Genomic DNA, 17,318 nt, shown 5'->3' with positions numbered 1-17,318 from the left:
TGCGTCCACGGCAGCCCGAAACAAACATAAATGTTGTTCCAGAATGACGTCCCAATAGATTTGGCTTGTCATGGTTCCAATTTGAACATGCAGGTCAGTTCTGGAACCCAGAATAATTCCACCCCAAACGAGCACTCCTGCACCACCGTAACGGTGTCGTTCAATGATGTTTTCTTGGTGGTAACGGGTACCTGGAGCTCTCCATATGAAAGTCCGACGTGAATCAGACTGCAAGCTAAACCTGGACTCTTCGGAAAACATCACAGAAGCCCACTGTTGAGGTGTCCACAATGCATGCTCTCTACTCCAGGCTAACCGCAGGCGACAGTGAGTTGCAGTAAGTGGAACGCATCTGGCAGGTCTACCAGCATATAGACCAATCTGCCCTAAGCGTCTGTACACGGTCTGACTTGAAATTGTCGTACCAGTGGCTGAAGAGAGCTGACGAGACAAGTCTGAGGCTGTGCTCCGCCTGTTTCGTTTGGCAGTAACTGCCAAATACCGGTCCTCATTCGGCGTTGTAACTCTGGGGTGACCTGCGCTGTAACGTCTACTCACATTACCATCATCTTGGAATCGTAAAAGCCTGGAGATGACACTCTGGGCAATTCCAAGTTCGTCTGATACTTCCAGTTGAGTACACCCACATTCCAGACAATTCTACCACGTAAAAATCATCCAAATGCGTCGTTTGTGTCATAAGGATTCGGTTATTGCACTGAAATGCTTTTAAAACGCCTGTGAACAATTTTACTTCTTTGCCTATATTCCTTATATATCACTCTCTTACACTCTCGTCATTGTGACGTACCACCGGTGTCATGTGGTTACTTCCTGAAATTTGCATATGATTCTTGAAGATGTGTGTAGTGACTATACAGGTGATATATTTATTTTAGAGTTCGATTTAACCTGTGACTCCGAATTATCCTTAATTTATGGACATGAGTGTATATACATATATAATCAAATGAATAAAGGGGGAATACTCCTATTAAAATTCCAATAAAGTAAAAATTACAATAAATTCTAATAAAGTAAAAATTAAGAATGAAAATAAAGAAAACTGAGATTCTTAATTTTTACTTTATTAGAATTTATTTATCTTTTCATACATTTGATTTCGTTTAATTAAATCGTTGCAGCCTAGGCGCAGGATTCTTAAGTAGTCCTTCTTTAATTAAGACACAATAACACGCCGAACAAATACTAATTCAGAAGTTATAACTTTCTTGTCTAAATCTTGCTTATTATGTGTTCCATTTAGTACGTGCTCCTTGATACGTGTTTTGAAGTCGCTGAGCATTTCTTTTTTCCGTTCTAGGTAAGTCGTAGTGTGTAAGTTAAGTCTTATAGCTGGAATATACTATGAAAGTTTCTAGATCTTTTTCTAATTGTTGGATGCATAATGTTTTACTAACTTTGAAAGTGAGTCGAAATTTGGTGCCGAGATTCATTAATTGCCTTAAATTTCTATCTTCTAGAATTTCTAAATTTCCCGTATAATATGTTGGTGATGTTGATCTACATATGGGCTGTATTCTGGGAGTTTGCAGTTGCAGGTATACGGAGCACATTTGATCTCATGGTGGTTAATTGTTAAGCTACTTAGTGTTCTTTCATATCGATAGCTTTTTTCTATGAAAGATATCATATCGATATCTTTCATATTGATCGCCTGTACTTTGTCAGGAAACAGATGTTGCTATAGTTTAAAGACCTTATTAATTTTTGATCGGTCATAAACGGGATGCTTGAAGTGGATAGTACAGAAATGTTTATTTTCAAAAGATTTGTTGCCGTTTAGTTTGTATTTATAAAAGTCTGTTATAATGTCTTTTAATAGTTGGAGGCCTTTATACTTAAATTAAAAGTGGTATAGCAGTTGCTTAGGGATTTCGTGTTTGAAAGTGTGAAGTAAATTGATAATGCTGTTGGTGAAAAAATGTTTTTGAAAAAACAAAATTTGAAATTTAGTAAACAATTTTTCAAAATATAAAGCAAAAAATTTAATGATTATAATTTTACTTCTGTTTCCTTCTTTTGTTCCTCTTACTGTTTTTGTACAAAATCTTCCAACTGGACTATAAACTGAATTGTCTTTATTTCTTAAATTATTCTAAAGATAAGAATTGAGTCCGTAAGCGTACAGTGTTTTATTTTGTAATATGTAAATAGATTCCTTAAAAAATCTTATTTTGGGGTTGAGAACAATATCCAAAGTAGCATTACTTATTTGTTAAAAATCGTGCAATTGAGAATGTTCAAGAATAGCCGTATTGTTATCAGCATATTTCGTTTGCTTATGAGGCGGAATTTTTTAAATTTTTGAGTGTGAGCTCGGTGGTTATAAATCCTAATGTTGAGTTTGTTCTTGGTTTGTCCAATATAACTTAAGGTACATTTATTTGAAGTGATTTTTTAAATACAATTAAATGTTTTTCAAAGTGTTTGTTGCTTTTTAGCGAGAGAAGAAGTGATATTTAACTTTATAGTTAGTCGTTGTGGAAGGAAAACTAAAAACCTAAAAATTGTCCATTATTAAAGGGAAAAACCTTGCAAATTGACCAATCGGAAAATAATAAAAAAAATCCTTGAAAGGAAACAGGAACATTAGCGCTGAAAGCTGCCAATGGTAGAATTACATAAATACAAAAAGAAACATAAGAGGCTAAAATTAAAAGCACATTTTTATACCCGTCCTGCATTATAGCTGCAGGATTGAAGCAAAATAGACTTAAAGATTCTAAAGTTAAAAGTAAATTGGAGTCAAAGCAAGGTTATTCCTCAACTATATTAATATTAACAATCGTGTATAAGAGGCGTAATACAAAATCCAAACATATCAAAATTAAAATAAGAATTCATAGTAGTACAAACTCTAAAAATAAAAAGAAAAATGCAAAAGGGAAAAAAAGTACAAGATAAAAAAATACAAAAATAATATAAAACTAACATATAATCCCCTTTTACTGAAACTCCGATTGAGAACTAACTCATCAAGGGAAAATAAACTAAAGCTTCACAAATGTCGATTAATATGTTTCTAAAACGTGTTTTGTTCTCCTGGTTCATTTGAGATTAAAAACCGAAAAAAGAATCTATTAAATTTTCATTTAAGACACTAAAATTCACATAAAACCTAAAGTTCGAATCTCAAATGTACCAGGATTTTCAATACATGTCTTCGAAACACTTGCTAAAACACATTAAACATAACATTGTGCTAAATTGACTACTCAGAAAACCGCAAAACTTTACATTATGTAAAAAGACCATTCAAAAAATCCAGTTGGTCTAAAATCATTATATGCAAATCCGAAATCCAAAAGCAAATAGATATAAATAGTAAAACTAATATACTTTAAACCAAATTTTCTTTTAAACAACACTTAAAAATTGGGTGGTTCCCGATTATGCTAAACTAAACTGTTAATGCCAAGAAAACGAAAAACGTTTTGCAAAGATTCTTTAAATAATAAAATCAAATCTGAGCTTTATGAGCTAAAACTGGAAACCTATCGAAAAAAAAAATTGAAATTACGCAAACTTATCTATAATCTTAATTTACTTTTCTAAATGAAAGTATGCTTAATTCCACAGACGATTAAACTGTGTTCTTTGCGAATTCATAGCTGTCCTGTAGAAGCAAAAAATTATAGTTTTTGGAAAAAGAATGCGATAAGGTTATTAAGTGTCTAATAGCAGAACTAAGTATGTGTTCAAAATGTCCTATCCTGTTAAACTTTGTGTGCAGGGGAGCCAAATTTTCGGTGCGGTCTGGAAAAATTATTATCTTCGAAGAGGGTGATCGTCGACTCCAAAATGGTGGCAGAAGAAACTCCCACAAGATGCTGTCTTCTGTAAAATCTTAAAACGCGAAAGGAGTACTGGCTCAAAGTTGAGGAAAAGGAAAAATATATGTTATAAAAGATAAAAGTCTTCACGTAATCGCGTACAATACGTCTTAGAAACAAAAACCCCATTTTGTTAGTAAAGGCTATCAGTGTTATATTTTCAAATTTTCACAGAAACTTGTTGACTCACAGAAACTTTTGTTGTTTGACTTCTAAATTAATACTTGTTCGGCGTGTTATTGTATCTTAAGTATAAATGATAATTGAAAGGGAAAAGAAACAAGTTATTTGTACATATTTACATTAAATTTTTTTATCTTAGTCATCCAACTATTACCTCCTGTTAAGATTTAAGTAATAATTATCACATCGCTTTAGATGAGAAATGAAAAAAAAAAGAATTTAATACCAGCTTTCTTTAGAGTTATATAAATTTTGAGTAGAGGTGTTTGATCTCTAAGAGAATTTTAACTTAGTGATTTTTTCTTGCAGGTATTCGACTTATAAAATATTTTTTTGCGAATACGACATCCTTTTTTTACCTAAGATAAGAGATTTCATCATTCACGAATTAAGAAACTCAGGCAAAGATACGGCGTTATGTATAATAAATAAGATTTATTCATAATAATAAAAAAGTACATTTAATTGAATTAATAATTCTTCATAGTGATTCCGATTCCTCATTTTCTAATAAATAGGATCTCATGTCTCTCTTTGGATGCGAGTTATAAATTCTGAAAACTCTTAAGGCTAGTATTACAAGTATAATACCGAAAATTCCGATTGCGATACCGACAATTCCACCAGTCGTTAGGTTTTTGTATATACCTAGAAAAGAATAACAAAATACATTTTGAACATTCAATTTAACAAATTCTTACATTCTTAAATTCTTCATGATTTATTTTGTGAATGTTGCAATGAATGTTTTTAAACTTTTTTTATAACTTTAAGGTAATGCATAACGATAGCACAAGCAAATTTCTTAAACCTGCTACTATTACTTACCTTAAACCCTGATGTGAATTTGTGCACAAAATTATGCTATTAAACATTTAAATAAACTTATTTAATTATTTTAAATGAGAATCGGCAGCTCAACAAGAGTCACATAAAGTGTCTTCGTTCCGGTGGAAAAGTAGACCGTTTACTTTATTTACACGCCATATTCAAAATATATAATATACTTTTCTTATTTTTTACATTATTTACAAAACTTATAATGTTTACCTCCATTTTTATATAATTTATAAAGTTATTTCCACATTTCCTGTTTGCTAAAATACAACTAAATTACTATAAAACTACTAAAATTATAGGTTATTTAATTTGTTTATTTTATTACATTTCCTAAACATTAATTTAATTATGCAATGAGTCTCAAATTCTAAAATTAAATTACATTTTCTATCAATAAATAACTCTAAATGTTAATTAAGTTTTTGTTTACATTTACCCGCTTTTTATTATCAGCTCTTTCTATTTTATAATAAATAAAAAAATCATAGGTTATTTAAATTGTAAGAGATATATGACATTGCTTCATCTTACAAATTAATAATTTAAATAATGATGTCATAAATAATTGCATAGATACTATTTTATTCTCGTTGTAGCGAATCTTTAATTTATGGATAATTTCGTTTTCTCCGGTTAGTATTCTATATTTACTTTACTTACTTTAGTTTAATATTATTTATTGCTTATATCATATTTATTATTCTTAATTCTTTGAATCTAAGCCTTAAATATTTCGTTTTTTCCCTAGAATTTTGCGAACATATAGAAAGCTGAGTTTCCACCGAAAGCGTTTTTCAAGTCTGCGAGTCTTTCCCAAGCTAAGGAGTGGCCATTACGTCATCAAAACGCATTGTAGTTAGATTTTTCTATTTCTTAGTTTTTAGTTATATATAATGTTGTAATATTTTACTATTATTCGTTTTTATTATTGCTTATATTTTATTAAGGCCCTTAATTATTGCTGTTTTTTCATAGTTTTATTATTTATAGAATTTCGGCACTCTCTGAATAACCGCACCTGCACCTAAAATTCGCGAGCTCTTTCGCGACTCTGCAGAAAAATTTTGCGGGTACATTAATGTCTGTTTCAACGATGCATGATGCATTCAATACCCCTTTTTTTTGGCATTCTTCTTTTTCGAACGAGAAGAACAATTCTCGATTTTTTGCACAGTTGTTCTTCCCAGGTACGTACCGATTTGTTTTCGCTAAAAAATCAGAGAATTTCACGAACTTGTCATCGTGCACCAAAAAGGCTGTACCTAGAGCCATCATATTTTAATATATATAGTGGCGTAGTTCACATGAACATGTGAAACTCGAAACCCAAATTTTGAATTTTTAAATTCATTTTATGATTTGTGCGAACTTATGAAACTTTCATTAACGAACTCAGCGATTTGAAAGAAATACACTGCCCCTCGGCTAAGCGTAAGATGTTTGTCTTTCAAATTTAACCAACAATTTAAGTGATTTAAAAGAAATAAGTAGTCATTGCCAGAAATACATTACTTTTGTCCTACACATTCCTGTGTGTTGCCTTTCGTCAAAACGTAAGATATTTAACATTTCTTCCAGAATTATTCTGTCTGTTATTTATTATCAAACTAAGGAACTAAAAAGCAATAAACGTAGCTCTTCATCTCTGTTTATTAGTATGGATTAACTATAGTCGCGAGATTCAGTAGCTGCACTTAGTAAAGTCGTTATATATATTTTCCTGTTCATTACAGCTATTTCAGGTGGCTAACAGCTCAAGCTGATAATATATTGAAAATTAAACTAACCCCGTTAAAATGTACTACATTAATGAATTGGTTAAACAATATACCCTCCCCTTTCCGAAAACAGAAATATAGAAGTAGGTTAGAATAAATCATGTAACCTGCTAAGTATTCTTTAAGTCCATATAAACCAACTTATAAATATTTGCAAGCAGTAAAACAAATAATAATACATTTCATTAACCTAAAGATTGTAATTAGCCCCAAGGTTTAAACAACAAATAATAAATGAAACTAAAAACTTAAAAGTCACATGAGATGTTACGTTTGAACACAAGGAAGTGAGGATTTGTTGCATACCCATTTTAGCTTTTCAAATGGAAGGAAAATGAGTTGTCAACTATTGGAAACTCAAATAACGAGCTATTAAGGTTAATCTTTGAAATATGGTAACTTGGCGATTTTTTGGCGAAAATTTGGCGACCAACCCTGCTACAGCAACCTGCTAGTTTTTGTTTGAACGCCATTTTGTTTTTACGAAGTAAAGGCAATTTTTTTAATTTTTTTTTTTTTTACTCAACATTTTTTTTTCCAACAATCTGCTAGCCGAATTACGCTTATGCTAGAACTTTTATGGAACAAAAGTGCTTAATCATGATCAAAATTAGATAGAAATTGGGAGAAAGTGCAGAATCGCAAACTGCTTACCTCGTTTTTAAGAATTACACATACACGGAATCCATGTACACGTCGACCTATTTTCACTTAAAAAAACATCCCAGAATTGCACAAAAATGGCATTGCGCACACTCTTGACTTTATCCATATATACTGCTAAAGTCCTAGCTAGTAACCTTTATCGCCATACCAAAATGTCGCCAAACTACCTGTTACCATATTCCAAAGATTAGCCACTATTAATTCTAATACAATCCTAATTCTAAAAGTAACACCTTAAAAAAATTAAATGTTTGGATTCTATATTTCAGAGAGTTTCCGATTACATGAAATTGAGTTAAACAAGTAAAGGAAATAATATATTAAACTTTTTAACACTTTAAAATAGTATCTGAAAAGAAAAAAATACTTTAATGTTCGCAGAAAAGTTATTCTTATGTTACCAAAATAGTTACCAAAGTGTTATTTAGAAAACTAAAGGCAGACAGGAAATAGTTGGTACCCAAATATTATTATATGTATCATACGGTTCATTATGAAGTTATTATTATTATTACTACTTTCCATTAAAATTCACCTTTTAACAAAGAATTTTTCTACCAAAACTATTCTACTCACCTTGATTAGTTGAATTAATTGCCATGCCGTCAACAAAACAGTCTGAAAATAAAATAAAACGAAGTAAATTAATAAAATAAGCAAATGTAAGAAAACACGATTAGCGACTGAATTCATGCTGGTTTATCAAATACTTTTCAGTATGAAAAAAGTGAAGCTAAGGCTCAGTTTCCTCCACTACGTACACAATTTTATCATCTAAGCAAAATAATTTAAATTAATTTTTTTTACAAAAGAAAGTATAAGAATGTTATGGTACTGTCTAAATTTAGATACTACTTCTTTTCAAATTTATTCCTTATTTACTGTTTAGAAATGATTTTGAAAACATAGTAGCGTCAGAAGCATAAGAAGAAATTAATAATAAATGCTTATTATTTATAAAATGAATAATAAAAGATTAATAATAATAATTATAATATTAATAAGCCATCACTCTTCTTAAAAGACACTTTCTGAGATTAGTATCACTTTTGAGTCATCCGCTGTCAAGAAATTGTAAAGGCATTGCAAACTAAGTATCCGAGTAATGAGAACACTTAAAACTGTTTGGGAAAATAACTGAACCATTAAATTCCAATTTTATTACAATCACTCATATTGCTTGAAAACTTTTCTGATTCAAAATGTTAGGGTTAAAGGAGAATTAAGACTGTTGCAGAAGAATTATGGCTAGTTTATATAATTAAAAAGAATAATCATGTAAAGAAGTGAAAAGGATAGTGATTCCTTTAGAGGAAACTACAGCTGCTGATCTAATGAGAAAAACAGAAAGTGGGGAAAATGAAATTAGACGCTCTATGCATTCAGTTGGAGGTTTAGAATAAGAAAACGGTTTTAAATATTAATAGTGAATTACTGAACAAAGCAAAGATTCTTAAAAATTCAATTAAACTACCTGTAAAGTGGTGATATTTGCTCTTGCGAAACTGGAAGTTTGAAGCTTTAAGAGAACAATAGGTAAATACATGACTCTCCTCGGAAAGCCTGAAGTATTATGAATCCATTAAGAAGATATTTCTCAGGCAATAGTTTTCCAATGAACTTAGAAATAGAATTTGATTGTTACATTATGCATATAAATTAAAAAGGAAATCTTTTTCTGAGGAGTAGCTCAAATATAAGAGTAAGAATTCTGCAATCATCCTACGGAAAACGATTCAAGGCATGTTCCAGTACTGTTTAACCATAACAACAAATGATGAAAATACATCTGAAAATATGAAATCTGTGCTTAATTAAATCACTTTTTCTGAAGTCAGAACCGACGGAAGAGTAACTGAGACTCCTAGGAAAAGGAAATTGAGGGGTACCTACATGTTATTTTCATGCTTGTCAATGGCGGATTTATGAGGCAAGAGTGATTATGAAGATTTATGAGGTATAACTTAAACTTTTGTGTGCTCTTCACCTTAAGACCTAGGGTATGATTACTATTTTTCTCAGTCTGATACTGCTCTCCTTTAAGCCTAGAGAAGTGATTTCGGGTTCCCTTTGAAACGGAGTATGTCGTGATTTTGATTTGAGTAATTAAATAAATCTGCTTTTCATATAGCTACAACCGCAAGCATATACACATGCAGATGTTTGCAAAATTAACATCACTATGAAAGTTTCAAAAACCTTTATTAATTAAGAGTAATAAATTTGTGGATATGCACTTGCAAAACATTGCAATAACAGTAAAATAAGCTGCGGAAGCTGATTTTAATCTTGCAGGTACAATTTCAAATCTAAAAAAATATGACATTTATCAGAAGCTAACATGAATCTCTTTGAATGCATTTTTAAGGGAGAAAATTAGAAAATTCATTGTCAGATACGGTATTTTCTGTTTTCTATAGAATATTTTTTCCGACCTATATCATCTCATTTCCAGTTTCGGGCTAGGAAGGAATTATTATTTAATTTCGGGGTCTTACTGATATCAGAACGAAAACGATTATGCGATATTTAAAAAAATTTAATCAAATAATTTCTTAAATAAAAATCGGGAATTTAAATTTCAACTTTCTTTTACAGCACCAAATAGCAAACAGTAACTGTAAAAAAAATATTGGGTTTTGATCAAAAGCAGAATAACAGAAATGAGGGACCTGAAGGCAACTGAATTCTCTGAAAAACGAATTAAGAGCTTTATAGAAGTCACACTGTGGAATTTCAGCGGTCAAAAACAGGAATAAATATCTCAGTTCATAGAACGGGAATTTAACTGAGAATGTTAAATGGCCTACAGGAGACTGATAAATTCAATGAATTCTAAAGAAGGCAGTTAATATCTTATAAAAGAAACCTTTGCAGCCACTACATCTGCGAATGAAACTAAGATGAAAGAATTTGATTTGCGGCATCAAGTGAACCAGTTAAAGCAAGATTTCTTTCCTCAATAAGAAACAGCTGATTTATTAATTTTGTTTCCGTTACTCTTTTCAAGTGATTCAACGTAAGTTAATTTAAATGCATATTTTGAATAGACAGTACTATGTTAGATTTCAATGCTTGAGTAAAAAAGTAAAAAAAGAGTAAAAAAAAAAAGAAATAGCTTACATTTTAGCAAAGAAGATGCAATGACTAAATCCATCTTGCAATAAAGTTGAAGAACAATTTAGTTTGAAACTGAAGGATCAATCAAACTATTTTTCAACAGAAGAAAGCACGTGAAAGTATTTAACAATTTTCCCAAACATCTATTCTTTTGCATAAATCGTTGGCGGAAGAGTCCTATTATGTTGCATTAAATTTGCAACAAGTACATTTTGCTGTTAGAAAGTGTAGAAATAAACTTCATCTCACTAACAGAGTTGGCCGTTAATTAAACCTAAATTAAACGGAAGTAGTAAGATTTGGCTTAACGCAACGATGTCGCCAGAAGGCAGAACACTCTCTACTAAACTCTTCTACTAAAGTCCAGTTCCCGCTGTCGCCGTTGCTAAGTATGCAAGCTGTACTACAGCTATCGTAACATAGGTGCTTCAAGGAGCTATTGCAAGTACAAAAAGGCTTGAGTGGGTCCACAGAACAGGATGAAAGTTGGTGACTCCTTTGTCAAGCGAGGGATGTGAAAAACATTTTACAGAATTAAACAGTACATAAAACAAAAAATACACACTTTTCCCAGAAAACAGACCACTATTTACAAGTATATGCCATGCTAAAATATCAGAAAATGCTACAAAAATTAGGAAGAAGATTTAGAATACTTTCACAATGAGGAGTTGTAATAACAATTTTAAATCCTATGTAGGAGAATTTTGGTTTTCGTTTAATATAACAGCTGGGAAAGGGCGCAAGTGTCGATCTTCTTGCAGAATTTCATAGCTGAAGAGATTGAAGTGATTCATAATGTTGCAGTTTTGTGCGTCCTGGTAGAATTGCTTATTAATCTCGTGTAAAATCTTCGCAAAAGGTTCTACTTTGAGGTCATTATGAAGACACTTATTCCTAAAAAGTGGCCATCTGTGATAATACGCAGGTATCTGTTCTGTCTACTTGTATTTTATTAAGTTCCTGGTGAGTAATTTACGTGCAGACCGCTGAAGTATAGGTCAATATTGGCCTAATAACAGAAAGATAAATGAGTCTCTTCTTACCCGATTCTAGTGATGAGTATTTTCCAATGCTAGGATAAAAAAAATTAATGATTTTTTAGAACTCTGTCTCGTACGTTATTAACGTGGTGAGTCCATGTGAGGCGATCGTTAAACAATATTCCAAGGTATTTTGTTTGAGAGACGACAGGAACATGTTCTTTGAAAAACGTAAGTCCTTTTTTAAGTGAAAGATTCCTTTTTCGTTTCCGAATAATCAGAAGTCGTGATTTGGACGCGTTGATTTGAACTTTCCACTGTTCACACACCATTTTTCAATGTGAGGAATGAAGTTTTGAAGTTTGCCGGCAGCATGATTGACATTTGCGGATTTCGCCGCTAATGCAGTGTCATTCGCATAGCAGCATAAATAGAATTATTTTGCTGAATTTGTGGGAAATCTGCGGCATAAAATAGCACTTTTCCATTCCAATCCCAAAGCACTTTTCCATTTCTTTGGAAAGTAGGAATGAAACATACATGCATTTAAAATGCTTATCAATTTACAAACAATATTAGGACTCAGTTTCTTGATCACAGTGTTTGTTAGTCCATCATTTCCAGGCGCTTTACGCGGCTTTAGTTTTTTAATTATTTGTGAAACTTCGGGAGTGGCGACTTTTGGAATAGTTTTAGCAGCAGAAGGTGAATTAAGCGAGTCACATACACGTAGTAATGTGAAAAGTTCAAAGTTTCTATCACCTAGCCATTCATTTGGCGTAAGTTGTGTTTCTACTCGTAAGTGCTTAGCGAATATATTTGCTTTATTTGAAGTAGCCACTTTTCCATTGTGATAGAGTGGGCATTTTGAGACATAATTTGATTTAAGGTTTTTAATTAGAGTCCAAAAAAAAAAAAAAAAAAAAAAAAAAAAAAAAAAAAAAAAAAAAAACACCATCTTGAATGTTGAGTATTGAAAGTTTTTCGCTCCACATATCTTCCATATGCAGTTTCACAGCTTTTTTGATATCCTTATTGAGGTGATTTACAGTCCTCTTGGCGACCGATCTCACGTGAGATGATAAACTTTTCTTAGACAGTTTCGCTGTCTCATCAGTTGTCGAATATGTCTGGGAAGTTGAAAAAGCACTTCATTTTTGTTGATAGTATCACTTGCTTCCTCTACAGCATTTTGTAATTGATCAATGATCGAAGAAACAGCAGAGTTGATGCCATTGATACTATTTAAATCATTTAAATCAATAGCCGAGTTTAATATGATCTTTTCGTAAAGTAGCCAATCTGTGATATTTCTTGTGGAAGTGAGGTCATTTTTTAAGGCACACCGAGCTGCGATTACTAGAAGATAATCAGACGAAAGTTCATGAAAAAGTCTAGGGTGATAAGTATTGTAGTTGTGGGTAAGGCAATGCGACTAAGCTATCGAAGCGTTCTATCCTGTTGGGACAATAGGTGTACTCGTCAGGTGTATAGATTGCAACAGGATGATTTAAAATGTAATCTTGAAGAATTTTGCGTTAGACTTGTTCTAAGTCGAGACTTCCCCTTAAATACTGGCTCTATCTCATTTACATAAAATGTGATTTTGAAAACTCATTCTAGTAGGAATTGTAGGTGAAAAACAAGAAAATACAGTATAGCTGTTAAAAATTTAAAATAACTATTAGGAAATCAAAATAACCGTTACAAACTGAACTAACAGTATTTGAGAAAACTTAGTTTTCAGAAATAAATCACTTCAGCACTTTAACTGTCAGATTTCTCACACAAACCCTACTGTTCTCACTTATGTATGATACTTAGAAGACGATAAGGTAATAATTTTTTACATTTCGAAAAGAACTGTCCAAAAAACATTTTTTACGAAATTTTTTTAACGTAGGAATATACTGATTCTATAAGGACTCTAGTTGTGGATACTTTTGGAACATATCGTACAAAATCCACCATCTAGTAATTTGTTCGCATGCAACTGATTGTATTAATTAAGTGCATTTATTACTTATTAAAACATAAAATAAAACAAAACATAAAAATCTGCCTCATTGACAACTTATGGTAATATATTAACAATCTAAATAGAAAATCATTCCAATAATTTTTATTTGGATGTTGAATAATAACTCTACTCGATATTTTAGAACTTCAGATATGTTTTTGTAATTTTGAATATTATAGACATTACAGCATCAAGTCCATATGGTTCTAATGATTGTGCATCGAAATTTATTCAATCATGTTTTAATCCCAAATTTACATGCGCGCGTACGAAATCAGAAGCTATTGTAGTAAATGTTTTGACGCCTACACAGCAATAAAAGAATTAAACGATGATCTTGATAAGTGCAATTGTATTACAATACTAAACGACACGTCAAACCATGGTGACAAGAAAACATATCCTATTGTAGTGCACGTTTTTCAACCTTACGTAGGTGTGCAAGTAAAAATTTTAGATTTCCAAGACCAACCTGGTGAAACTTCTGACATCACTGTCAATTATTTAAACCAAGTGTTGACAGATAATAATTTGACAGAAAAAGTTTTAGCATTTTGTGGGAACAATGCCAACGTCAATTTCGGAGGTGCAGTTAGGCGAGGAACTAACAATGTACTATTAACGAAATTACAATCATCTCTGAAAAAATAATTAATAGGTATATTGGATGTGGAGCCCATGCAATTTACAATGCAATAAAATCTGCTGCATATGAGCTACCCGTAGATTACGAAAGCGTTATTGTGAAAATATATGCACATTTTTATATTTATACGATTCGAGTTGAAGCTTTAAAGGAATTTTGTGCCGAAACTGAAACTGAATATCAACAAATGCTCGGTTATAGCAAAACCAGATGGCTTGCTCTTATGCCTGCTTTGGAGAGGGTTTTAAAAATGTATCAGTCGTTAAAAGGCTACTTTTCGAGTATTGAAAAATGTACCCTGTTACTAAAAAACTTTTCTGAAGATCCCATATCCGAATTGTGGTTTTATTTTTTACACGCTCAGTCAGCAAGTTTTTATCAAGCTGTCTTAAAACTTGAAGGTCAGACTGTATCGGCAACTGAAGCTGCAAAAGAAATCAATCAATTAAAAGACAATTTAACTCAGAAACAGACCAATCAGTTTCTTCCATTTATGGTCCGTCAATTAATGTTAAAATTGAAAGATAGTGGTACTGATATCGATGAAGAATTTGTGAAAAGGACGGCTACAGAATTTTATAAAACAAGCCTTGAATATCTGGAGCAGTGAACTTGCTTTCTCACCAGAGAAATGGAGATATATTATTAGGCAGATTTAGAAAAGGTCCCCACATGGGAAGACATTCAAAAATCTCTGGATGTATTGATTGAAAAGCAATATATTGACTGTAATAAAGATACTGAAGTTTTTGACGAATTTTTATTAATTTCTAATTACATTGCATCGCAAAAAATAACGTAATGGAATAATTTAAATGTTTCCACGGAAACCCTTTGTGTAGAAATATTCAAACACTTTCGCGCTTACAAACTTCAGCATGAAAACTTTTCTATTGTAATTGAATATATTTTATGTTTGCCTGCTACAAATGCTCCAGTAGAAAGAGTATTTTCTATTATGAACAAATTGTGGACATCTGAGAAAACCCAGTTACAAATTTCAGTTGTAAAGGCGATGTTGATAATTAAGGTGAATATAAAAAAAAAAATCGTGCCGAGAGCTTTATTCTTACCTGAAATCGTCACCAGCTATATTAAAACAAATTTGTTCTTCTGATAAATATAAATATAACTACACATTTTGGGTACCTATATTTTGTGATTCGTAACTTTTAAGCCAACTAACTTTTTCTGAATAAATAACTTTAAAAAAAGTGTTGTTTTTTCATTGACTACCTATGATTTGACCTAAATAAACCAATGTCCCGTTCTGAGTCAAAAAATAAATGGTCACATTACCTATTGTAGACCTCTCAAAACCAAACCTACGAATATTGAGAAGACTATTCAAGTAAAAAATAAAACCCCTATTTTTCACAGACCTCGACGATTACCTTTTGTCGAAGACATTGTAGACAAGCAAATTCAAACTTGGTTAGCCGACGGCATAATTGAACCTTGTTCTTCCGAATATTCTAGTCACGTTGTAGTAGTACGCAAAAAAAGGGCAACCCTAGAGTTTGTATTGACTACCGAAAATTAAACAAGAAAATAGTTAAAGATCGGTATGCCTTACCCTTAATAGAAGACTTATTGGATAAACTACAAGATCCTCGTACATTCACTACAATCGATTTAAAAAATGCTTTCTTCCATGTTAGTGTCGACAAAAACAGCCGACATTACACTTCATTTGTCACACATAATGGACAATATCAGTTTCTACGTGTACCTTTCGGTCTCTGTAGTTCTCCTTCTGTATTTCAAAGATTGGTAAATTCCGTTTTCAAGGATTTTAATGTTACAAGGTCATGTTTTACTGTATCTAGATGATATCATAATTCCTCCTAAAGATGAAGGGATTCAGCGTTTGAAATCCGTCTTCTCAGGAGCATCTGCTTATGAACTCGAAATTAATTTTAAGAAATTTAAATTTTTAAGTCGTAGAATTGAATTCCTTGGTCATGTCATCGAAAATGGTCAACTGTTCCCATCTCCTCTTAAAACAGTCGCTGTTATTAATTATCCTGAACCTAAAAGTCACAAAGACTTACAAAGTTTCCTTGGTCTTGCCGGATATTTTCGTAAATTTATTCTCAATTTTCCATAATATCTCAATAATTCAATTCATTCTAATAATTCATTTCCACTAATAATGATAAAATTACATAGCTGTTAAATGCAGAGATCCAGTCAGTTTTCATCAGTGCTCGTGATGAATTTCGCAAGGAAGCTAAACAACAGATTTTGAAAGTGCAGGCTGAAAATCGTAAAACTTACAATATGAGACGTAAACCATCCCGTAAGTTCGAGCTTCATGATCTAGTGGCAATCAAGCGTACACAATACGGACCTGTTTTTAAACTGAAACCCAAGTTTCTCGGACCCTATAAAATAGTGAAAATTAAGCCAAATGACACTTATGATGTTGAAAATGTGGTTTCTTCGATTTACCTATGAATACAAACACTTGCGCCGAATTTATGAAACCTTGGAATTCATCAGAACATATTGCCTAAACTTTGGTGTTTTATGGATAGTTACTCATATGAGCTGATCTACACCTTTGGACTTTAAATCCTATCCATCTTTTCTTTGATTATGATTACTAACTATTATTTTTTTCTATTTTTGTAGTTGCTGTTATTAGAAGATTCAGATAGAATATTATTTTTATCTGTCTCTTTAATTTAGTATTTCCATTTATCTGTATTAATTTAGTGTTTTCATTCATAGGTTAACAGCATTAGTATTTTTTCTTTTTACTTTATTTTATATGTTAAATTTCACTGTTTGCTTTTGTCATCTGAGGGCAGATGACTATGTCGGATGGTCGTCGCTTTTTTGGATGGCCCAAACTTTCCTTTTACTATCGAATAGGCAGACGTATGTCATCGATAATGAAATGGCCGTTGTTTATCGATTACGAAGGTTTTAATGTTTTGGATTCGTGTATGAACTTTGTCAGAAGGAAAATGAATATCGCGAAACCTTGCGATTTAAAGGAATACTTTGCAGACACGAAGTAGAAACTGTTAAAAAAATTTGCTTACTATAGAAAATCATTCGATGATAAGAGTATGTTATGTATGATACGAGTTATGAAAGTAAATGTAAAGATAATGTATGTATGTATGTGAAGTAAATAAAATCCTCTAGAACGTAAACGGTTTATTTGGTTATCTAGTTGAAAGTTTGGCCATTTTGTTCTATTTGTTCTTAAGT

General features: G+C 31.8%; 1 protein-coding gene across 3 annotated transcripts in view; it reads right to left on the bottom strand.

Moving 5' to 3' along the window:
- Positions 1–4,455: 4,455 nt before the first annotated feature.
- LOC118192540 (macrophage mannose receptor 1-like) overlaps positions 4,456–17,318 on the bottom strand; it is a 124,005-nt gene continuing 111,142 nt past the window's right edge. For all 3 annotated transcript variants that reach the window (XM_035363537.2, XM_035363536.2, XM_085818569.1), the window contains 2 exons: positions 7,901–7,942; positions 4,456–4,688 (listed from right to left, as the gene is read on the bottom strand). In XM_035363537.2, coding sequence (XP_035219428.1) covers positions 4,522–4,688; positions 7,901–7,942 — 209 coding nt within the window. In that variant the 3' untranslated portion in view covers positions 4,456–4,521. The remainder of the gene's footprint in view (positions 4,689–7,900; positions 7,943–17,318) is intronic.

The sequence above is a fragment of the Stegodyphus dumicola genome, chromosome 6, assembly GCF_044657685.1.
Source record: "Stegodyphus dumicola isolate Sdum_Otavi_A_Nest chromosome 6, ASM4465768v1".
Lineage (NCBI taxonomy): Eukaryota > Metazoa > Arthropoda > Arachnida > Araneae > Eresidae > Stegodyphus > Stegodyphus dumicola.
The sequence above is the reverse complement of the archived record's forward strand: the minus strand, read 5'-3'. Positions and strand labels throughout refer to the sequence as shown.